The sequence below is a fragment of the Dendropsophus ebraccatus genome, chromosome 1 (assembly GCF_027789765.1).
Source record: "Dendropsophus ebraccatus isolate aDenEbr1 chromosome 1, aDenEbr1.pat, whole genome shotgun sequence".
NCBI lineage: Eukaryota > Metazoa > Chordata > Amphibia > Anura > Hylidae > Dendropsophus > Dendropsophus ebraccatus.
This window is the reverse complement of record NC_091454.1, coordinates 138,577,016-138,602,576: the sequence shown is the minus strand read 5'-3', so window position 1 is coordinate 138,602,576 and position 25,561 is coordinate 138,577,016. Positions and strand designations below refer to the sequence as shown.

General features: G+C 43.1%; 1 protein-coding gene, 1 long non-coding RNA gene and 4 other non-coding genes across 6 annotated transcripts; 2 read left to right on the top strand and 4 right to left on the bottom strand.

Annotated features, from left to right (window-relative positions):
* On the bottom strand, positions 1-15,713 carry OPN1SW (opsin 1, short wave sensitive). Its single transcript, XM_069956288.1, has 5 exons — positions 15,368-15,713; positions 8,234-8,402; positions 4,681-4,846; positions 1,380-1,619; positions 1-351 (listed from the first exon to the last, which is right to left on the bottom strand). The coding sequence occupies exons 1-5, from the start codon at positions 15,711-15,713 to the stop codon at positions 223-225; spliced, it is 1,050 nt and encodes a 349-aa protein (XP_069812389.1). The 3' UTR covers positions 1-222.
* TRNAP-AGG (transfer RNA proline (anticodon AGG)) lies at positions 3,374-3,445 on the bottom strand. Its single transcript has one exon. It is a non-coding gene; the product is annotated as a tRNA-Pro (tRNA).
* On the bottom strand, positions 7,647-7,720 carry TRNAT-AGU (transfer RNA threonine (anticodon AGU)). Its single transcript has one exon. It is a non-coding gene; the product is annotated as a tRNA-Thr (tRNA).
* LOC138777359 (uncharacterized) lies at positions 8,102-25,517 on the top strand. Its single transcript, XR_011360829.1, has 3 exons — positions 8,102-8,392; positions 12,475-12,585; positions 25,436-25,517. It is a non-coding gene; the product is annotated as an uncharacterized lncRNA (long non-coding RNA).
* Positions 18,618-18,689, top strand: TRNAP-UGG (transfer RNA proline (anticodon UGG)). Its single transcript has one exon. It is a non-coding gene; the product is annotated as a tRNA-Pro (tRNA).
* Positions 18,858-18,929, bottom strand: TRNAP-UGG (transfer RNA proline (anticodon UGG)). Its single transcript has one exon. It is a non-coding gene; the product is annotated as a tRNA-Pro (tRNA).
* Positions 25,518-25,561: the final 44 nt, after the last annotated feature.

The following is a 25,561-nucleotide window of genomic DNA, read 5'->3' as shown; positions in this document are numbered from 1 at the left end:
TTCTGTGAATTTAAAGTGACAGCAGAACAATTTATTTTATACAATGCAATGTCATTTTTTACATGTACAGTTGCAGAAAATAAATATTGATCCATTAATAGTGCCCAGTGAGGTAGATCCATCGGGCAGTATAAAAACCGCAGCGCCACTTGAATGCTGATCAGTTTTCAACATGTAGACTACCATCTTTGATGCCGGGTATCAAGGTAATTTTCTTGGAAATTAACTTCCAGATGGGCTGACCTGGCTGTGAGATACTGTAGACACCTCCGTTTTTTGGCTGGTAGAGGAAACTGAAGAATCATCAGTTATAGGTCTGCCACATACAGTCTCCATGATGCATCCCCGAAACTAAAAGAGAGTGTTTATTTTAATTATCACAATGTGTCATTTATCTATGAAGGTATGCTAAGGATCCTATTACATTACACATTTAGGGTAGCTTCACACATACCATATTGCAGCAGATCTGACTGAATGAATGGACACGGTATCAAATCTGCACCATTAAATTTGCTGCGGATTACATGCTGTGTTCATTCATTTAGTCAAATCTGCTGCGGATCCGCAGCAGAAAATCCCCTACCATATGGTATGTGTGAAGCTACCCTCAATGTCAAGTTCAGTGCTCGTTTGCAGTGTGGCCTGGCCGCACAAACTATCCTTGTATTGTTCGTGCGGCCATGCAAACTATGCTGTCAGTTTCCAGATGACACATGCAGTGCATACTTACCATAAGGGCTGCTGTAAGATCTGGCGCTGTCAGCTACCATCCTACTCTCTGTTGCAACTACAGGCAGCCACAGAGCAGGACGTTAGCTAACAGTGCCAGATAACACAGCATTGCTGACTATATCCACTGCCTGTGTGATCTGAAAATTGACAGCACGGATATATGCATATCTATGCTGTCAGTTTTCCTTGGGGAGATGTATGGCAGAAAATGATGAATTGTAAAGCAATGCAAAAGATGCGATCAACCAAGTATCAGGCATTTTCCCGCTCCTCCGCTGATCGCTGTCACTTTTACAAGAGCCAATTATCGCTCGAAGGAGTGTTTCTAGCAGAGATCCTGGCCTAATCGGCCCATGTAAAAGACTCTTAGGGAGCAGTGGAGTTGCGCATTTAAGGGGTATTCCGATCTTGGCTAATAGTTATATTTGTAGGATTCGCTATAAAGCCTCCACTATACTGATACTTTACAGCCACCAGAATGCAGAGGGCAGCATAAGGCTATGTTCACACTGTAAAAACAACGGCCATTGTTTACGCAACACCTGTTGTTATGAAATACAGCCGTTGTTTTTACATAGTGTGAACATAGCCTAAAGCTGCTGAGAGATAAGACACAGTTATATTGGCAATATCCTACTACTTACCTGTTTGTTCATGAAGGAATATATGATAGGGTTGTAAACACAAGCACTCTTGGAGAAAAAAGCGGGAATGGTTACAAAGCGCAAGTCCATCCCATGATTTCTGTTAGTTATCATGTACATGGCCATAGCTGCATAAGGAACGTAACATAGACAGAAGGACCCAATCATGACTATCACCATGCGAGAAACTTCTTTTTCAGCCTTCTGGGTGCTGGCAGATTCCTGCTGTTGTGCAGCAACCTAGAAGGGAAAACAAGAGCATTATACAAGAACAGCATCCAACAGAACTAGGATGCAAATATACAGGGCAGCTTTGAAGTGAAACTAACAGCAGGTTTGAACATACATGCCATTACTTGCTGATCCATACTATACCTTTTGTTGCCGAATCTATTGCAACATTTTTATTTTGAGCAAAATCAAAATATTTAAATCAGGTAGTTTGGTGCACTGGGGGCATTCCCCAATTCCTCAGTGCACCGATCAGCCGATCCATGCAAATTCATAAAGGAAAGACTGAGCTTTCTCCTTTTTTCAAATCCATTCCTGGCTTTGGCTTTCAAAATCTGTCAGATAAATCTGCCTGTGTAAATGCACCATTAGACAATGATTGGCTAAGTGGGCAATGCACGGTTCCCGTGTACGTCACCGTTGTATCCACGGGTCCTTGGCCGGTAATCAAGCACTGGTGGCGGGCCTGCGCGCCCCCAGTGGGAGGGAATTCCCTCCCCTGTATGACGCGGCTTCATTGATTCTAACGGAGCTGCGTCATACAGGGGAGGGAATTCCCTCCCACTGGGGGTGGGCCGGCCCGCCTCCAGTGCTTGAGCACTGGCCCGGGACCCGTGGATACAATGGCGCCGTACGGGAACCAGGCCGCGGATCGAAAGACGGACCACGGCACAGGCTTGTCCGTGACGGCGCCGTTCTATTCCTGTGTCAGATTAAAGAGGATGTACCTGGTGGTACATCCTCTTTAACTCATAGCTGATAAAATAAATAAAAAAAAACCACATACAATGCTACCTCGGTTTAAAAGTAACTTGTATTGAGAGAGTTTTGCAAGAAGAGCTCACAGTTTTTCTAAATTGTAACAGGGTTTAAGAGCATTGCTTTAGTTTAAGAGCTCCCTGTACTGGGTGTGAGGGGGAGTGGGGGAGGGGCAGGGTCTACATCACTGGACCAAGGAAGTCTCCCTCACCTTCCAAATCATAGCAGATCCACTTCAGGCTGGGGCACACATCAGGGGACAGGACTGCGGAGGTAATCTTTCCATAGCTGTAACCCCTCTCTCCCCAGACAGAGAGTGCTGCATGTATGTGCCCACATCTGCCTTGCTCATTCCTTCATGCTCCCTGCAGTCTCTGTTAGCCCTTGTGTTTCCCATCCTCTCCATTCCTGCTATAATGTGCCTGCACTCACACTCAGCTATACACACTGCTGCTATGTGCCTGCACTCACACTCAGCCACTCACACTGCTGTATAGAAAAGTTTCTGTCACTGTCCTCCTGCACAGCTCTGTGATTCTCACTTCCTGATTGGTCCATGCTGAACACACCCCATCCCCATCGATGTCATGTGACCACACAGACCTCTGACAGCAGCCCTGCTTCTTTATTCTAGCCTCTTGTACTACACTACTGCATTATGGGGATCTGCAGCTCCATCCTGTATCTGTAAACTGCTGCTGTTTTTTCAGGTGTATGCACTTACTATACATTATACTCCACATGCTGATTGCTATACTGTAAAGTAAATTATAATGTGACATATTTAGCAGTTTCTAAACGTTTGTTTCATTTGTTTTACATGTTATTCGGAATTTATTAAAAATCATAATTGTTAGGGTGTGGAACCAATTTTCTGCATATCATTAATTTCTTATAGGAAAATTTGCTTTGGTTTAAGAGTGATTTGAATTACAAGCGTGGTCCGGGAATTTATTATGCTCATAATCCAAGGCACCACTGTATAAGTCTTCAAACAAAAATAAGGGCTCGTCCGGGATTTGAACCCGGGACCTCTCGCACCCTAAGCGAGAATCATACCCCTAGACCAACGAGCCAGATACTTAAGTCAGGATTCTATGACTTTCAGAAACCTAAAACATCTGGATGCCACATCAGCATTTCAGACTGTTTTTTTTTTTCTTCCCCAAGGAAGTAGATAGTTGTATAGCCTCAATAAAATGAAGCTAAAACTTATCTTATCTTCTATGTTGTTATTATTACTATCCATTATGCCTGTAGCACCAGCATATTATACAGCAGCATTCTAAGGTCACTGCATGCTGAATTGTGCCTATGAAAGGAAATTACACTCCAGTAACCTTGTCCCTATCACCAAATTGGTGTCACTTTTGCACAGGTATTACACCAAGATATAGTCTGTCATAAGATTAAAAAACTGATCTGATATTAGCCAAACAACTTTAAAGTTGCCTATCCATACCACTATTATGGAATTTAGCAAAAATTGGTTGGTGGGGAGCTAGCTTACTGCAGATTGCCATGTCCATCATTTTTCATTGGTAACATCTATCTTACTTTACAAGCTGCGGCATTAGTGGGACTTTCTTTTGGCAACATTTCTGTGCTGTGTGCTCAACCTTTGCAGGCACAACCGGGGAAAACTATGTCCAATGTTCCTATAGAAACTCATAGACCTGTGCCCTTTATATTTTAAAGTGTCACATAAAAAAATTTAATCTTTCAAAATCTAAATCAGCAGTAGATGTGATATAAAGCAAGTTTGCAATTTACATTCATTATTTTTTTTTTCAGTTATCATAGAAAACACGGCACTTCCTGTTTTATGATACAGTATGATTGCAGATTGTTCTGTGTGAACAGTCGTTCGCCGATTTAACTAATGTGTGAGATTTAAGCGATCGCGAAATGATCGGAAAACGAATTTCCGTACGATATATCGTACCGTCCAAACGCTGATCGTTACGAAAAAAAACGTTACTCCAACATTGTTAATCGTACGATTGAGCGAATTATCGTTCTTGTCAATCAAGCAGGGACAGGGATGGGGAGATGAGGCATTCTAGCTTGCTGCACTTTGGGAGATGGGGACAGCCCCCTTTGCAGCAGAGAATAAAAGCATTTTCTACATTATGGTAGTTACTGTGTGTCTCCTTGACCTACCAGCTATTTTACAGGCTGCCACCATTGTACCACAAGGCCCAAACTCACAGCCGGCATGTTAAGGATTCTTTCAAAACAAGATTAAGGGACCCCTCTGATATAGTGACCCAATACAACGGTAATATAGTTCCATCATTATTTCACTCACCGCTCGAAGTGCTCCCAGGAGCTGTGCATATGAGAAGCAGATGAGGGTCAGGGGTATGATAAAACAGAAGATGAATATAAACCAGGTGTAATATTCACTGCGATATTTAGTGCCAACAGTGTACCAGTCTGGACCACAGGAACACTGCAAACCCTCTGGCATATACCTGGGTGTGAATAGAACATGAAATGAGGACAATAAGAAGGAAAACATAAACAATGGCATAAAGAGCAGAGATGAGCACAACTTTGCCATGCTTTAGTCTGATCGTTTTGCATTTGAACACTAGTGGCTGAAGAAGTTAGTGCAGCCTTAGGGCTTGGGAAAAGGTGGATATAGCCTATGGCTGTATCCATAATAATGCTTTTACCTGTATAGCTCCAACTGATTCCACAGCACTTTGCATAGTTTGTCAATAAATGGAGCTGCTGGAGAGAGACAAGTACAGCGTGGCTTTTTCCAACAGCTCCATAGGAATAAATAGAGCCACCGGTCACGTGCCGTACCCACGGCCCTATTCCAAACAAAGGAGCCACAAGCCAATATGGCGATCACAGGGGGGTACAGAGGTCGAATAACATTCTAAGCCTACATTCTATGTCAACATACTAAGCCTACGTTCTATATCAACATTCTAAATGTACATTCTATGTCAACATTCTATGACAGCATTCTAAGTCAGAATGTTGACATAGAATGTAGCTTTAGAATGTTACGTAAACATTCTATGAATAAATATTGGCATAGTATGTTGTTATAGAAGCTACGTTCTATGTCATCATTCTATGACAGAATGTCAATGTCAAGTTGCCATAAAATGTTGTCATAGAATTTTAAGTCTGTTGGCTTACTAACAACATTCTATTGCAACATTTTATGTGAGAATGTAAGCTTAGAATGTTGGCATAACATTCTAAGCCCACTTTGTATGTCGACATTCTATGTAAACATTCTAATGTTGTTATGTGGGCTGGTGGGGTAGAATCAGGAGATGCTGGGGAGAGGATGCAGCAGCAGTACTATCCACCAGCCCTGTCCACCTAGGTAGTCTCATAGACTTCAATTGAAGGACTCAGCCGTAAAAGAGATACGCCCAGGAAGTGAATGGCACAGCTGCTGTGGTCTCTTCCCATCTGTATTTGCCAAACACAGTGGGCCTCAGCAGTGAAACCCAGTGGGATCAATAACTTTTGACATGTCAAAAGTTCTTTTAGTGACATATTTCTTACCAAAGTGCATTCAATAATTTGTAGGGACATACTTTAAAATTTCTCTTTTTAAATCTGGTTATGTGATAAATGTGTGTGTAAAGTCTAAAATGGTAATTCTGATGTTTAAATGGACACTGTCACTAGACATGTCAAAAGTTATTGATCACAGAGAGATTTATCTGACAGATTTTTGAAGCCAAAGCCAGGAATGGATTTAAGAAGAGAAGAAATCTCAGTCTTTCCTTTATGACCTATTCCCTGTTATAGTCTGTTCCTGGCTTTGGCTTCAAAAATCTGACAAATAAATCAATCTGTGTAAATGCACCATAGGTCAAAGATATAGCAGTGCAGAGATCGTGATCAACTCCCTGACTGGCCACTCATCCCGTCAATACTTTGTCATTGTAAGCCTATGAGAAAATATTGATGCAATCAGTGGCTGGCACTGCTGCAATCTCTCCCTGGCTGTATCTTCTGATCAGGGTGGGTCTCAGCAGTGAGACCCACTGTGATCACTAACTTTTCACACCTCTGATGAGATGTCAAGAGTTATTTGTAGTAACAGGTGTATTGGAGCAATAATAATCATAATAATAATAATAATAATAATAATAGCAGCAGAGTACAAAATGTGTTTTTAAATATGTTATTACATAAAGAAAGTTATAGAAAGTAATAGAAAGGGAAAAGTATAGAAAGTATAGAAAGGGAATAGACGTCTATTCTCCATCCCTCCCTCCCTCTGTCCCACCCCCCTGCCCGGTCCTATTATACTTCCTGCAGTGGCTCACCCCAACTAGCTGCCCCCTCTGAGCGCATCTGTCCCCTGCAGGAGCACTCACCCGCCGCCCCGTTCCGGCAGGGTGAGAGCTCCTGCACCTACCCAAAACTTGCCGCCCCTCATCTAAGCACTGTGCCTGGTCCCTTGCACAAGCGCTCACCCGCCCGCCTGGTTCATAAGCGCTAACCCCGCCGGGACGGGGCGGCGGTGGTTGAGCGTTCTGCACGGGGCCAGGCAGCAGGCTGTGATGGAGGGGAGCATGAGCGCTCACCCCGAAGGGCGGCGGGTGAGCGCTCGTGCAAGGGATTGGACACAGTGCTCAGATGAGGGGCGGCAAGTTGGGGGTAGGTGCAGGAGCTCTCACCCCGCCCAAACGGGGAGGCGGATGAGTGCTCCTGCAGGGGACCGGCCAGGGGAGAGATGGGCTCAGAGGGGGCAGCTAGTTGGGGTGAGCCACTGCAGCAAGTATAATAGGACTGGGCAGGGGGGTGGGACAGAGGGAGGGAGGGATGGAGAATAGACGTCTATTCCCTTTCTATACTTCTACATGCGCCCCCTGCTGCTGCATACACTTGAGACGTGACGTCACATTTTTTTGAGGAAGTGACCCTGCCTGACCTACTAAAGTGAGGGAAATAGCAGAATATGTGCAATTCCCATAATTAGTGTATATTAGGGATTTGTATAACTTTCTTTATGTAATAACATATTTAAAAACACATTTTGCCCGGAGAACCCCTTTAAATACTGTACCGATATAACTTTGTTTACAATAGATTCCAGTTATACATTATCTCTCCTTTGTACCCAAGACTAATGTGGTCACAGACAGACCAGTCCTAGGGCTATGTACAGTCTGTGTGAGCGCATCAGACCTCTTTGGATAGGGAAATGTTTAGGCAATAACGCAAATGTGTTACAATAAACCTGCCAGCAAAATTCTTTCAACAAAATATAATGATGAGGAAAATAGCAGGCACTGCTGAGATTCGAACTCAGGATCTCCTGTTTACTAGACAGGCGCTTTAACCAACTAAGCCACAGCGCCGCACACTCCCTGCCCGCCTCTTTTAATGTAGTACGGACACACAGCAGCATGCTGCCGGCTCTTCTCTCCCTGCTGTACGCCACACGCTTCGTGAGCTCCTACACTGTCATCTCCGGTCACAGTAATATCTCTCCTTGTGACGTCACCTGCAGTCATCTCCGGTCACAGTAATAGCTCTTATGATGACGTCACCTAAAGTCAACTCCGGTCACAGTAATAGCTCTTATGATGACGTCACCTACAGTCATCTCCGGTCACAGTTATATCTCTTATGATGACGTCACCTGCAGTCATCTCCGGTCACAGTAATAGCTCTTATGATGACGTCACCTACAGTCATCTCCGGTCACAGTAATAGCTCTTATGATGACGTCACCTGCAGTCATCTCCGGTCACAGTAATAGCTCTTATGATGACGTCACCTGCAGTCATCACCGGTCACAGTAATATCTGTTATGACGTAGTTCTCGATTCTCACAGACAAGCAGACAGCAGGCGGGGGGCGTGTCTTACCTGCTCCAGCCAAAGAACGGGGGGACGGAGACCCCGATGCCAATGAGCCAGGTGCACAGGACCACCGCCAGCGCGTGCTTGGAGCTGAAGCAGAAGTTCCCCATGGGTTTGCAGATGACGATGTATCTCTCGAAGGCCAAAAATGCCAGAGACCATCCGGTGACCAGACCTGAGGGGAGAGCAAGGGGGAGGATGGAAGAGCAGAGAGCCAGAGTGCTGACACCCCATCACCCCGCGCTGTCCCCTATATATCCCCATATAGTCCTACTGTGCTGTCCCCTATATATCCCCATATAGTCCTACTGTGCTGTCCTCTATATATCCCCTATATAATCCTACTGTGCTGTCCCTATATAGTCCTACTGTGCTGTCCCTATATAGTCCTACTGTGCTGTCCCCTATATAATCCTACTGTGCTGTCCCCTATATAATCCTACTGTGCTGTCCCCTATATATCCCCATGTAGTCCTACTGTGCTGTCCCCTATATATCCCCATGTAGTCCTACTGTGCTGTCCCCTATATATCCCCATATAGTCCTACTGTGCTGTCCCTTATATATCCCCATATAGTCCTACTGTGCTGTCCTCTATATATCCCCATATAGTCCTACTGTGCTGTCCCCTATATATCCCCATATAGTCCTACTGTGCTGTCCCCTATATATCCCCATATAGTCCTACTGTGCTGTCCCTATATAGTCCTACTGTGCCGTCCCTTATATATCCCCATATAGTCCTACTGTGCCGTCCCTTATATATCCCCATATAGTCCTACTGTGCTGTCCCTATATAGTCCTACTGTGCCGTCCCCTATATATCCCCATATAGTCCTACTGTGCTGTCCCTATATAGTCCTACTGTGCTGTCCCTATATAGTCCTACTGTGCTGTCCCCTATATAATCCTACTGTGCTGTCCCTATATAGTCCTACTGTGCTGTCCCCTATATAGTCCTACTGTGCTGTCCCCTATATAGTCCTACTGTGCTGTCCCCATATAGTCCTACTGTGCTGTCCCCATATAGTCCTACTGTGCTGTCCCCACATATCCCCATATAGTCCTACTGTGCTGTCCCCATATAGTCCTACTGTGCTGTCCCCTATATAATCCTACTGTGCTGTCCCTATATAGTCCTACTGTGCTGTCCCCTATATATCCCCATGTAGTCCTACTGTGATGTCCCCTATATATCCCCAAATAGTCCTACTGTGCTGTCCCCTATATATCCCCATGTAGTCCTATTGTGATGTCCCCTATATATCCCCAAATAGTCCGACTGTGCTGTCCCCTATATATCCCCATGTAGTCCTACTGTGCTGTCCCTATATAGTCCTACTGTGCTGTCCCCTATATAATCCTACTGTGCTGTCCCCATATAGTCCTACTGTGCTGTCCCCTATATAGTCCTAATGTGCCGTCCCCTATATATCCCCATATAGTCCTACTGTGCTGTCCCTATATAGTCCTACTGTGCTGTCCCTATATAGTCCTACTGTGCTGTCCCCTATATAATCCTACTGTGCTGTCCCTATATAGTCCTACTGTGCTGTCCCCTATATAGTCCTACTGTGCTGTCCCCATATAGTCCTACTGTGCTGTCCCCATATATCCCCATATAGTCCTACTGTGCTGTCCCCATATATCCCCATATAGTCCTACTGTGTTGTCCCTATATAGTCCTACTGTGCTGTCCCCATATAGTCCTACTGTGCTGTCCCCTATATAGTCCTACTGTGCTGTCCTCTATATATCCCCATATAGTCCTACTGTGCTGTCCCCATATATCCCCATATAGTCCTACTGTGCTGTCCCTATATAGTCCTACTGTGCTATCCCCATATAGTCCTACTGTGCTGTCCCCTATATAGTCCTACTGTGCTGTCCTCTATATATCCCCATATAGTCCTACTGTGCTGTCCCCTATATATCCCCATGTAGTCCTACTGTGCTGTCCCTATATAGTCCTACTGTGCTGTCCCCTATATAGTCCTACTGTGCTGTCCCCTATATATCCCCATGTAGTCCTACTGTGATGTCCCCTATATATCCCCAAATAGTCCTACTGTGCTGTCCCCTATATTTCCCCATGTAGTCCTATTGTGATGTCCCCTATATATCCCCAAATAGTCCGACTGTGCTGTCCCCTATATATCCCCATGTAGTCCTACTGTGCTGTCCCTATATAGTCCTACTGTGCTGTCCCTATATAGTCCTACTGTGCTGTCCCCTATATAATCCTACTGTGCTGTCCCCATATAGTCCTACTGTGCTGTCCCCATATAGTCCTACTGTGCTGTCCCCTATATAGTCCTACTGTGCTGTCCTCTATATATCCCCATATAGTCCTACTGTGCTGTCCCCTATATATCCCCATGTAGTCCTACTGTGCTGTCCCTATATAGTCCTACTGTGCTGTCCCCTATATAGTCCTACTGTGCTGTCCCCTATATATCCCCATGTAGTCCTACTGTGATGTCCCCTATATATCCCCAAATAGTCCTACTGTGCTGTCCCCTATATATCCCCATGTAGTCCTATTGTGATGTCCCCTATATATCCCCAAATAGTCCGACTGTGCTGTCCCCTATATATCCCCATGTAGTCCTACTGTGCTGTCCCTATATAGTCCTACTGTGCTGTCCCCTATATAATCCTACTGTGCTGTCCCCATATAGTCCTACTGTGCTGTCCCCTATATAGTCCTACTGTGCCGTCCCCTATATATCCCCATATAGTCCTACTGTGCTGTCCCTATATAGTCCTACTGTGCTGTCCCTATATAGTCCTACTGTGCTGTCCCCTATATAATCCTACTGTGCTGTCCCTATATAGTCCTACTGTGCTGTCCCCTATATAGTCCTACTGTGCTGTCCCCATATAGTCCTACTGTGCTGTCCCCATATAGTCCTACTGTGCTGTCCCCATATATCCCCATATAGTCCTACTGTGCTGTCCCCATATATCCCCATATAGTCCTACTGTGTTGTCCCTATATAGTCCTACTGTGCTGTCCCCATATAGTCCTACTGTGCTGTCCCCTATATAGTCCTACTGTGCTGTCCTCTATATATCCCCATATAGTCCTACTGTGCTGTCCCCATATATCCCCATATAGTCCTACTGTGCTGTCCCTATATAGTCCAACTGTGCTGTCCCCATATAGTCCTACTGTGCTGTCCCCTATATAGTCCTACTGTGCTGTCCTCTATATATCCCCATATAGTCCTACTGTGCTGTCCCCTATATATCCCCATGTAGTCCTACTGTGCTGTCCCTATATAGTCCTACTGTGCTGTCCCCTATATAGTCCTACTGTGCTGTCCCCTATATATCCCCATGTAGTCCTACTGTGATGTCCCCTATATATCCCCAAATAGTCCTACTGTGCTGTCCCCTATATTTCCCCATGTAGTCCTATTGTGATGTCCCCTATATATCCCCAAATAGTCCGACTGTGCTGTCCCCTATATATCCCCATGTAGTCCTACTGTGCTGTCCCTATATAGTCCTACTGTGCTGTCCCTATATAGTCCTACTGTGCTGTCCCCTATATAATCCTACTGTGCTGTCCCCATATAGTCCTACTGTGCTGTCCCCTATATAGTCCTACTGTGCTGTCCTCTATATATCCCCATATAGTCCTACTGTGCTGTCCCCTATATATCCCCATGTAGTCCTACTGTGCTGTCCCTATATAGTCCTACTGTGCTGTCCCCTATATAGTCCTACTGTGCTGTCCCCTATATATCCCCATGTAGTCCTACTGTGATGTCCCCTATATATCCCCAAATAGTCCTACTGTGCTGTCCCCTATATATCCCCATGTAGTCCTATTGTGATGTCCCCTATATATCCCCATGTAGTCCTACTGTGCTGTCCCTATATAGTCCTACTGTGCTGTCCCCATATATCCCCATATAGTCCTACTGTGCTGTCCCCTATATAGTCCTACTGTGCTGTCCCCATATAGTCCTACTGTGCTGTCCCTATATAGTCCTACTGTGCTGTCCCTATATAGTCCTACTGTGCTGTCCCCTATATATCCCCATATAGTCCTACTGTGCTGTCCCCATATAGTCCTATTGTGCTGTCCCCATATAGTCCTATTGAGCTGTCCCCTATATATCCCCATATAGTCCTACTGTGCTGTCCCCTATATATTCCTACTGTGCTGTCCCCTATATATTCCTACTGTGCCGTCCCTTATTGAACCCAACTACTCTGTGCTCTCTCCATCCTAGTTGTGCTGTCCCTATTGAACCTGACAGTGATGTCCCCTGTTGATCCTGGTGTTCCCCATAAGCCGTAATGTGCAGCCCTGTCTCCTACTGAGCCTGACCATAGTGTCCTATGTAAGTAACTATACTTGAACATAACTGTACTGTCCCCTATTGAACCTTACTGTACTGTCCCTATTGAACCTTACTGTACTGTTCCCCATTGAACCTTACTGTACTGTCCCCTATTGAACATAACTGTACTGTCCCTATTGAACCTTACTGTACTGTTCCTATTGAACATAACTGTACTGTCCCTATTGAACCTTACTGTACTGTCCCCTATTGAACCTTACTGTACTGTCCCCTATTGAACATAACTGTACTGTCCCCTATTGAACCTTACTGTACTGTCCCCTATTGAACCTTACTGTACTGTCCCCTATTGAACATAACTGTACTGTCCCTATTGAACCTTACTGTACTGTTCCTATTGAACATAACTGTACTGTCCCTATTGAACCTTACTGTACTGTCCCTATTGAACATAACTGTACTGTTTCCCATTGAACCTTACTGTACTGTCCCCTATTGAACATAACTGTACTGTCCCCTATTGAACCTTACTGTACTGTCCCTATTGAACCTTACTGTACTGTCCCCTATTGAACATAACTGTACTGTCCCTATTGAACCTTACTGTACTGTCCCTATTGGACATAACTGTACTGTCCCCTATTGAACATAACTGTACTGTCCCTATTGAACCTTACTGTACTGTCCCTATTGAACATAACTGTACTGTTTCCCATTGAACCTTACTGTACTGTCCCCTATTGAACATAACTGTACTGTCCCCTATTGAACCTTACTGTACTGTCCCTATTGAACCTTACTGTACTGTCCCCTATTGAACCTTACTGTACTGTCCCCTATTGAACATAACTGTACTGTCCCTATTGAACCTTACTGTACTGTCCCTATTGAACATAACTGTACTGTCCCTATTGAACCTTACTGTACTGTCCCTATTGAACATAACTGTACTGTTTCCCATTGAACCTTACTGTACTGTCCCCTATTGAACATAACTGTACTGTCCCTATTGAACCTTACTGTACTGTCCCTATTGAACATAACTGTACTGTCCCTATTGAACCTTACTGTACTGTCCCTATTGAACATAACTGTACTGTTTCCCATTGAACCTTACTGTACTGTCCCCTATTGAACATAACTGTACTGTCCCTATTGAACCTTACTGTACTGTCCCCTATTGAACATAACTGTACTGTCCCCTATTGAACATAACTGTACTGTTCCCCATTGAACCTTACTGTACTGTCCCCTATTGAACATAACTGTACTGTCCCTATTGAACCTTACTGTACTGTCCCTATTGGACATAACTGTACTGTCCCCTATTGAACCTTACTGTACTGTCCCTATTGAACCTTACTGTACTGTCCCTATTGAACCTTACTGTACTGTCCCTATTGAACATAACTGTACTGTCCCCTATTGAACCTTACTGTACTGTCCCCTATTGAACCTTACTGTACTGTCCCTATTGAACATAACTGTACTGTCCCTATTGAACCTTACTGTACTGTCCCTATTGAACCTTACTGTACTGTCCCCTATTGAACATAACTGTACTGTCCCCTATTGAACCTTACTGTACTGTCCCTATTGAACATAACTGTACTGTCCCCTATTGAACCTTACTGTACTGTTCCCTATTGAACATAACTGTAGTGTCCCTATTGAACCTTACTGTGCTGTCCCCTATTAAACCTAACTATGCCGCCTCCCATTAAACTTATCTGTGCTTGTTTTAGCCAATACCCAAAAAGATTCTGGCCCATCAGTTTTTCATAGTCACACTCTTGTGCTGCTTTCTGCTACTGTCCATCGGCATACCTCATGTAAATAAAGCAGACAGGCCCAGCAATGTATGCAGCACTCCTGCTGTGTATGGAAATACCCTGAGGGTACCTTCAAACAGCTCAGATTGGACATGCAACCTGCATCAGATCTGACGGCAATCCACATCCCAAGCATGTCAATGGGGTTTTCTAGACTCTATTCACATGCAGCTGAATATTTATACACAGATTATTGCAGTCACTGGGAAAATGCACTGCGGTAATCAGAAGCATATCATTTATTTCCAACAGAAATACCACAGAGTTCCCAATGAATGACAGGGGGGCTAATCCTGCAGGCGTAGCCCCCAAATCCTTAGTGGATTTAGATCCAATGTGGGGGGGACATGCGCCTTCTGCCACACTGGAGTTTTCGATAGTCTATTGATCTAGGCCGGTAGTCTCCAAGCTGTGGAGCTGCGGCTGTTGGGAAGCTGCAATGAGTGACTATAGTGATGACAGTGTGTAGCCCTGGTCCAATCCTAGTCACACATCTCTCCAGGATCATATACACTGGCCTTATTTAGTGAGAGCCATCAACTTTTCTCACGTTTCCTCATCTAGCCTGTGCAAAGAATATACAGAAGGCAATGCTGACATCTGCATCCGAGGCTCCGTCTGGAATCTGTTTAAAATACTGGACAAAAAAAAACCAGCATATAGTGTTTTATTGTCCAGTCAAATGACATACACCATCCCGGAGACCTGATGGACCCTGTTAAGGCTGTGTTCACACTTCCACTGCAGCTCTGTTTGAGGAGCCTCAGAAAGAGACTTTATTTGGCGCCACACAACAGAACTGGATGGTCCATTCAAGAACGGACACCAACTGATGCAGACAGATACTTGAGAGAAGTGTCAACCTTGCCTTAGGCCGGGTTCAGATGAATGGAAAAAACCACCGAGCCTCTGACGCATAAGTGAACAGTGCCTAACAAAAGACATTGCAACACATTTCGGGAGGTTTCTGCAGCATGGCATGGTCTTACCTGAGAGTGTGCCGACAAAGCCCTCAATGGCGCAGGCGATCTTTCCAAAGACAAAATAGCCATTACAGCTGGAGACAAAAACAGTAAAAATAGAAAAGATACAGATGAGGAGCCCGGCCACCGAGATATTCACTAGGATGTAGTTGAGTGGTTGTCGCAGTTTCTTGTACTTTACCGTCACCACCAGAACAACAGAGTTTAAGGGGGTGCCAAAGATGAACACCACCCCCATAAAAATGGCCTGTAGGTGGAATGCCCATTTTGGTGCAATATGATACTGAGGGCCATCCCAAGGACTAACATCAGAAATGTTCTTAAAGAGGTAGAAATCTTCGTCCCCCAACATCCCACCCTTTCTGTGTACACACAGTCTATCCTCAGGTTGCCCTGTTGCACTGTTTTATAGGGACAACTCTCTGTATGATCCCTTTAAGTCCTCATCAGGATCAGCCAATAATCCTACTCACCCCAAGGATTTATGGATGTTGTGGTCTTATGGCTGTAGAAGTAGAAGTAATGTCTGCCGGAGGGCGGATTAGGATTGGAGCCATTAATGGGAGTAAAGTGTTTACCAGCCACTTTGCAGGATACAAATTAAGAATTATAACATTGTAGAAACCATTTATTACAGCGTAGATGGAGTCAGGTGGAAGGTTTCTGCCTTATAACTTTTAACTCCTCTGTAGTGTTTTTTGTGACCTTCAGATATCTGTGTGTCAGTTTATGCATCTGTTTGACCAGTTTTTGGATGTCATATTGGCTGCTGGTAGTACACTGGGAGAAAGCAAATTATATTTACTGTTTGCACTTATTATAAGTATTGTGATGTTCAAGATGACGATCTGAGAGCAGGTATATATGATTATATACAGCAGCAGTATACAGCAGCTACCAGAGAGTATGTATGATTGTATACAGCAGCTACCAGAGAGTATGTATGTATGATTATATACAGCAGCAGTATACAGCTGCTACCAGAGAGTATGTATGTATGATTATATACAGCAGCAGTATACAGCTGCTACCAGAGAGTATGTATGTATGATTATATACAGCAGCATACCAGAGAGTATGTATGATTGTATAAAGCAGCATACCAGAGAGTATGTATGATTGTAGACAGCAGCTACCAGAGAGTATGCATGTATGATTGTATACAGCAGCTACCAGAGAGTATGCATGTATGATTGTATACAGCCGCTACCAGAGAGTATGTATGTATGATTGTATACAGCTACCAGAGAGTATGTATGTATGATTGTATACAGCAGCTACCAGAGAGTATGTATGTATGGTTGTATACAGCAGCTACCAGAGAGTATGTATGTATGATTGTATACAGCAGCATACCAGAGAGTATGTATGTATGATTGTATACAGCAGCTACCAGAGAGTATGTATGATTGTATACAGCAGCTACCAAAGAGTATGTACTGTATGTATGTATGCATGTATGATTGTATACAGCAGCTACCAGAGAGTATGTATGTATGATTGTATACAGCAGCTACCAGAGAGTATGTATGATTGTATACAGCAGCTACCAAAGAGTATGTACTGTATGTATATATGCATGTATGATTGTATACAGCAGCTACCAGAGAGTATGTATGTATGATTGTATACAGCAGCTACCAGAGAGTATGTATGATTGTATACAGCAGCTACAAAGAGAGTATGTATGATTGTATACAGCAGCTACCAGAGAGTATGTATGTAAGTATGTATGTATGTATGTATGATTGTATACAGCAGCTACCAGAGAGTATGTATGTATGGTTGTATACAGCAGCTACCAGAGAGTATGTATGTATGATTGTATACAGCAGCATACCAGAGAGTATGTATGTATGATTGTATACAGCAGCTACCAGAGAGTATGTATGATTGTATACAGCAGCTACCAGAGAGTATGTATGATTGTATACAGCAGCATACCAGAGAGTATGTATGTATGATTGTATACAGCAGCTACCAGAGAGTATGTATGATTGTATACAGCAGCTACCAAAGAGTATGTACTGTATGTATGTATGTATGTATGTATGCATGATTGTATACAGCAGCTACCAGAGAGTATGTATGTATGATTGTATACAGCAGCTACCAGAGAGTATGTATGTATGATTGTATACAGCAGCTACCAGAGAGTATGTATGTATGATTGTATACAGCAGCATACATCACAGCAGTCATATAAGATTGTATGCATACATGAGAGCAGGTATATATGATTATATACAGCAGCAGCATACAGTAGCATACAGCAGGTAGATATGATGATATACAGCAGCATACCTCACAGCAGGTATATACAGTAGGATTATATACAGAAACATACAGCAGCATACCTCACAGCAGGTATATATGATTATATACAGCAGCATAGCTCACAGCAGGTATATATGATTACATACAGCAGCATACCTCACAGTAGGTATATATATGATTAAATACAGCAGCATACCTCACATCAGGTATATATGATTACATACAGCAGCATACCTCACAGCAGGTATATATGATTACATACAGCAGCATACCTCACAGCAGGTATATATATGATTAAATACAGCAGCATACCTCACATCAGGTATATATGATTACATACAGCAGCATACCTCACATCAGGTATATATGATTACATACAGCAGCATACCTCACAGCAGGTATATATGATTAAATACAGCAGCATACCTCACAGCAGGTGTATATGATTATATACAGCAGCATACCTCACAGCAGGTATATATATATGATTAAATACAGCAGCATACCTCACAGCAGGTATATATATATATATGATTAAATACAGCAGCATACCTCACAGCAGGTGTATATGATTATATACAGCAGCATACCTCACAGCAGGTATATATATATGATTAAATACAGCAGCATACCTCACAGCAGGTATATATATATGATTAAATACAGCAGCATACCTCACAGCAGGTGTATATGATTATATACAGCAGCATACCTCACAGCAGGTATATATATATATATATATATATATATATATATATATATATGATTAAACACAGCAGCATACCTCACAGCAGGTGTATATGATTATATACAGCAGCATACCTCACAGCAGGTATATATATATATATATATATATATATGATTAAATACAGCAGCATACCTCACAGCAGGTATATATGATTATATACAGTAGCATAACCAGAAGCTTGAGAAAGGGATGTATCACGGGAAGCTCAAGAACCTAAAGATTTGTATGAGCGGCTCGTTGGTCTAGGGGTATGATTCTCGCTTTGGGTGCGAGAGGTCCCGGGTTCAAATCCCGGACGAGCCCTGTTTTCTTGTCTTTTAAAAGAGAACATATTGTATACCTAAATTGTAAATTCTTTATTGTAACTAATCTTATGTATGTTTTAAAATCAAAACTCTCTTTAACATTAGAGCTAGAGAGGAAAAAGAGTTGTATTTAAAGAACTGCAAAAAAAAAAAAAAAGCAATAATAGGGCTCGTCCGGGATTTGAACCCGGGACCTCTCGCACCCAAAGCGAGAATCATACCCCTAGACCAACGAGCCATCATATAGAAGTGAAATCATCCCCATAAAGATTATATTCATCTGCCTATCAGATTACTGACGCCATAATAACCCCATCGGCTGCAGTGAGCTGTCTGCTCCGCACACTATGTAGTCACTGCTGCTCATAGAACACAATCCAGCTGAGAACACATGACAAGGGGATTTCATTACAGCATTGGCACAATATAGGATATTGGAAGTCACCTCCCCCCACTCATACAGATAGGAAAAGGAAAGAAAATGTTTATGTCTGTATAGCTCAGAGCACACAAAAAATGTAACCTCCAGTTCTAAACAGCACAGTCACAGCTTTTATGGCTTGAAAAATACAAAAAAAAAAAAAAAAAGACCGCACCTAGGTGGGGAGGAACGTGGCCTTCTTCTGAGGCTGATTTATAATGATTTAGGCTGCATTCACACTGTAAGATTGTCCATGGTCACAGATTCACAACCACGGACAATTTTTGGTAGCATTAAAGTGATTGCAGCCATTCACATGATCCGTGCCGTCACCTGCACGGCAACAAAATAGGTCATGTCCTACTGCAGATCGTGGCACGGATCACCCCATAGCGCTTGATAACCCCATTAAGACTGGTGTATCAGTACGTCTTAATAAATCTCCCCCTTTATTCTTACCTCTCCATGCTCCACCATACACTGCAGCCAGTAATTGGCCAAGTGGAGCGTCACTGCCTTCTTGGCAGAGTTCATCTGGGATGTGGCGGGGGCTGTGGTCAGAGGGGGGCCCTGAGACGCTGCAGGAGGACACCGGGGAGCATGGGAAAGTAAGAATATTGGGGGAGATTTATCAAACATGGTGTAAAGTGAAACTGGCTCAGTTGCCGCTAGCAACCAATCAGATTCCACCTCTCATTTTCCAAAGAGTCTGTGAGGAATGAAAAGTGGAATCTGATTGGTTGCTAGGGGCAGCTGGACCAATTTCACTTTACACCATGTTTGATAAATCTCCCCCAATATGTTTGTGCTGTAGCAAATTAAAAAGGGAACTTTAGTAATCTGTTTACTAGGTGGAGGCACTGTGTGGTGATGGCTGTTGTTGCTGTGGGTGATGTGTTCTAGAACCAAGAGGGCATAACCTGGTAACACCAGGGCTACCATGCCTTTCCCCTGCAGGCGTTGTTGCGATGGTGGCAGTCATTTGGCAGGGCTACATTAGTAGAGTTGGGGCCTACTAGAGAGAGGTTGTCATGAACATGGGAAGGGGTGCGTACAGTTAAACTAAAATGTGAACTAAGTGCCGTATGGTCATTTTCATACACTTTGATTAGAAGTAGAGATGAGCGAACCTGGAGCATGCTTGAGTCGATCCAAACCCGAACTTTCGGCATTTGATTAGCAGTGGCTGCTGAACTTAGATAAAGTCCTAAGGCTATGTGGAAAACATGGATATAGTCATTGGCTGTATCCATGTTTTCCAGACAACCTTAAGAGCTTTATCCAAGTTCAACAGCCCCAGCTAATCAAATGCCAAACAATCGGGTTCGTATCGACTCGAACCTGAACCCGGTTCGCTCATCTCTAATTAGAAGGAATGGGCTGTATAGAAGGAAATATGTGGTGTTATAAAACATACCAAACAAGTGGTGCTGTTATGGGGACGACTGTATATGACACCAGCACTGTATAGGCTAATAATCAGGGCATTGCATCTCTGCGGTGTATGGATCATGCAATAAAAACCAAATGTCAAAAATTCTTTTTTTTTTTTTTTTTTTAATGTTCTTTTAAATTCAGACTTTTGTGTTATCTAATGAGACGTGTTACCTGGGGAGCTGAGGAGCCTGAAGGTTGACCTGTAAGCAAATGTAGAAATTTTAAATCCTCTTATTGTGAAGATTCTCACGAAGAGCTGCTCTCATTTTCTGTAATGGTTATCCTGTACTGCCAATCACAGTGGAAAGGAAACACGTCAGAAATAATCTTTTGGAGACAAATTGTCTCATTTATTCCAATGTTTAATTTTATGATAACTGAGTAAACAATCCTATTCCAACTGAGCCGTCCCTGAGCTGCTGTACTACTGGATTACAAGAATCTGACGTAGATAATGGTTGTACTAAGTTTATTGTAGACCACTCTGATTTTGGCCTGTAAGATACTTAGAGAGTCTTTGGGTTAATTAATCCCACTCTGCAAAGCTGGATAATCCGGCAGTTGTTTGTTATCTTGTTACCTATCATTACATATGTATGTATGCCACTATGTGTATGGGATGCAACCTTGGTTTCTTTATTTGTTTGAAGGGATAGTTCCACTATTACATATGACTATAAATCACACAAAACAGAAGTTTTGCACTGTAGTGTCTTCTTGTAGGTACAGACTGCAAACTACAGTGTGTGTGTGTGTGTGAAGGGGGGCGGGGGCGGAGAAAGGGGGTCTTACTACAGTGTGGGGCAGCACTGGACTGGGACAAAAAAATCAGCCCTGGCACACAAACTACCCCACCAGCCCACATAACAACATTAGAATGTTGTCATAGAATGTTGACAAAGAATGTAGATTTAGAATATTCAAAATTCTAAGCCTACATTCTGACACAGAATGTTGTTATAGAATGTAGGCTTAAAGCAAATGTACCACTAGGTACGTCGCTTTAAGGTTTTTTACATGACTGGACCGGCACGGGGATGCTGATGCAGAAGTCCTTCTTTTTTAACCGTGGCCAGGTTCCTGTGCAAAGCGCCAATTTATTCCCAAGTACCGGCCCGGCATGAAGCACTGGGGGCTGGCCGGTTGGCCCCCAGTGTGACAATCCCCCCTCCCCTTTGTGACGTGGATCCATTGATTCTAATGGAGCCACGTCACAGACCACAAAAAAACACAAAGCTATGTACCTAGTGGTACATTTGCTTTAAAATGTTGCCTTACAATATTGTAAACCTATATAATATGTCACCATTCTGTGACAACATTATATGGCAACATGACATTATCATTCTGTCACAGCATGTTGTCATAGAATGTAGGTTTTGAAAATTATGTCATGCTTCTATAACAACATCTATAGTAGGTAAAGTATTTGAGGGGTTTGTAAGAGATGCTATACTGGAGTATTTTAATGAAAATAATCTTATGACTCAGCACCAGCATGGATTTATGAGGGATCGATCCTGTCAGACTAATCTGATCGGCTTCTATGAAGAGGTAAGTTATAGACTGGACCTGGGGGAGGCTGTGGATGTTGTGTATCTGGAGTTTTCAAAGGCATTTGATACTGTGCCGCATGAAAGGTTGGTCTACAAAATGAGGATGCTGGGACTCGGGGAAAACGTATGCAAATGGGTAAGTAACTATTTGTGTGACAGTAAACAGAGGGTGGTCATTGATGGAACATATTCAGATTGGGTTTTAGTTACTAGTGGGGTACCACAGGGGTCAGTGTTGGGTCCACTTCTTTTTAATATTTTTATTAATGATCTTTATGAGGGGCTACAGAGCAGAATCTCCATTTTTGCAGATGATACTAAACTGGGTAGAGCAATCAGTACAGAGGATAATAATATCATATTACAGAGGGATTTGGAGAAGCTAGAGGCTTGGGCGGTGAAATGGCAAATGAAGTTTAATGTGGATAAATGTAAGGTTATGCACTTGGGCCATAGAAATAATAAATACACTTATGTGCTAAATAATAAAACACTGGGTAAAACTACTTCCGAAAAGGACCTGGGGGTATTGGTGGACAGTAAACTCAACTTTAGTGATCAGTGCCAGGCAGTAGCTACCAAGGCTAATAAAATAATGGGGTGCATCAAAAGAGGTATAGATGCTAAAGATGAGAACATAGTTTTGCCTCTTTATAAATCACTAGTCAGACCACATATGGAATACTGTGTACAGTTTTGGGCACCGGTATATAAGAAGGACATAGGTGAACTGGAGCGGGTGCAGAGGAGGGCAACAAAGGTCATTAAGGGAATGGGTGGGTTACAGTACCAGGACAGGTTATCAAGCTTGGGGTTATTTACGCTAGAAAAAAGACGTCTTAGGGGCGATCTGATCACAATGTACAAATATATGAATGGACAGTACAGAGATCTTTGTAGTGGTCTTTTTACTCCTAGGTCTGTAACCATGACAAGGGGGCATCCTCTACGTCTAGAGGAAAGAAGATTTTATCATCAGCATCGACGCGGGTTCTTTACTGTACGAACGGTAAGACTGTGGAACTCTCTGCCACATGATGTTGTCATGGCCGATTCATTAAATAAGTTCAAGGGAGGCCTGGATGCTTTTCTTGAACAATATAATATTACAAGTTATGGGCATTAGATTTCCGCTGATACGTTAATCCAGGGATTATTCTGGCTGCCATTGGATTCGGGGGGGGGGGGGGGGGAGTTTTCTCCCTGTGGTGGGGTGATTGTCGTCTCCCTAGTGGGGTTTTTTGCCTTCCCTGGATCAACACAGTAGGGTTTCCCTAGGTTGGACTCTTGGACTCTTGTCTTCTTTCAACCTTATTTACTATGTTACTATGTTACTATGTAACATACCATGCCAACGTTCTGTCATAGAATGTTGACATAACATTCTAAATCTACATTCTATGTCAACATTCTGACATGCAATGCTGTCATAGAATGTTGAAATGGAATGTAGGTTTAAAATTTTGACATAGAATTTAGGCTTACAGGGGAAGATTTTTCAAACTGGTGCCCCTAGTTACCAATCAGATTCCACCTTTCATTTTCCAAGGAATTTGTGAAGAATGAAAAGTGGAATCTGATTAGTTGCTAGGAGCAACTGAGCCAGTTTTACTTTATACGCTTTGATAAATCTCCCCCAGAATGTTGACTGTTGACGTAGAATGTACTTTTAGAATATTGACATAGAATGTAGTTTTAGAATGTAGGTTTAGAATGTTGATATAGAATGTTGACATAGAATGTAGGTATAGAATGTTGACATAGAATGTAGGTATAGAATGTTGACATAGAATGTAGGTTTAGAATGTTGATATAGAATGTAGATTTAGAATTTTGACATAGAATGTAGGTTTAGAATGTTGACATAGAATATAGGCTTAAAATGTTGACTTGTAATTTTGGCTTAGAATGTAGACATTAGACTCATTAGACTCCAAGGTCCCTGATTCATGCTTATGGTTTCCCCTCTCTCATACAGACTTCTTTCTTAGACCCCTTCTCAGCACCCCCAACTTGTCTCTGTGACCCACTTTCCCTTTAGCAAAGCTTCCTTACAGACTTTTCATTGCCTTCATCCTCTTTCTCATGCAAAGGTCCTTAAGGTTTTAGTTGCTGATTGGCTCTTCTAAGGCCTTATTCACACGTTCCGTAATTTATGGATCCGTATTTCCGTATCCGAGTTAGTGCACATTGAAGTCTATTGGGCTATTCACACGATCAGTAGCAGAAATGGATGAAAATCAATCCGTAAAAAAAAAGGACATGTCCTAGTGCGGACCCGGTGCGGACCCAGATTTTTTCACGGATGCTCTCATTGACATCAATTGTCTACGGATTGTTTGCGGATTGCAACATGTTTGGCATCCGTATTTCCGTAGAAAAATATGGATAACTCATGCTCCTATTTGCACAGCAGTATATAGAAGTGCTGGGATCTATTATATTGTGCCGAATTTAGCTGACAGGCCATTCATTCACTGCTCACAGTCTCTTAATTGATTCATTGATACTTTCCTAACCACATAGTAAACACCAATTTATTGTGCTAATTGGTAATGATGATTGGCAGCTGGGCTACAAAGGTACAAGTACCAATTACCTCAATAAATTGGGGTGTTTACAATGTAGTTAGGAAAGTATCAATTAATTAATTAAGAGCACTGAAGGCAGAACGGCACAGGAGGATCGCATAGGAGATCGCATCATTACCGCAGGACGGGTCTGATGATGCTGCAGGAGGGGGTCTGATGATGCCAATCCCGGCCGAGCACGGAAGCGTCCCCGGTTGCCATGGTGATCGCAGGAGGTGTCTGATGATGCCTGTAAAGACCGAGCACAGAAGTGTCCTCCTGCGATCACCATGGCAACTGGGGATGGTTCCGTGCTCGGTGGTGATTGCAGGCATCATCAGACTTCCGTGCTTCCGGATGCAATACGGAAGCAATACGGATGTCCAACCCGTAATTTTTAGCGGGTGGTTTCCGGACCCGAAAAAATTACGGAACGTGTGCATAAGGCCTAAGCTGTAGCTGGTGCATCACAGCTTCTAGCTGTGTGTAGTTTTTGCTATGAATTGTGCAAAAAAGAAAATAATACTTGATTCAATGGTTAAGAGGAGAAGAGTGGTTCATAGAGGCCCTAGTATGGGGGTACATAAGGGGCCTAACTACTGTGTGGTGGCTTATTACTTTTTGTGGCAGAAAAATGGAAACTATTACTGTCTGGGGGCACAGAATCATGTCACTGTTACTGTGTGAAAGACTCTGTCTGTGTAGGGGATATATGCATAATCATTACCAACTGAGGAACTATGTTTTTTTTTTTTAATAGAAGAGGAAAGAGTGCTGGAAAAGTGAAGAGCCAAGGATGAGTGGCCAGCAGGATTTACAGAGAGAAGTTGTGAAATAAAGCCTCCTTCCCTCTTCAGCAGTTTATAATATAGTCACTCTTTACTTC

Bases quoted from the DNA above. Each gene is read 5' to 3' on its own strand.
- OPN1SW (XM_069956288.1), bottom strand. From the start codon at position 15,713: ATGTTGGGGGACGAAGATTTCTACCTCTTTAAGAACATTTCTGATGTT. The intron at 8,403-15,367 runs GTAAGACCATGC...CTCTCCCCTCAG, and splicing joins CTTTGTCGGCACACTCTCAG to GTCTGGTCACCGGATGGTCT. The intron at 1,620-4,680 runs GTGAGTGAAATA...TTTCCCTTCTAG, and splicing joins TCCTGGGAGCACTTCGAGCG to GTTGCTGCACAACAGCAGGA.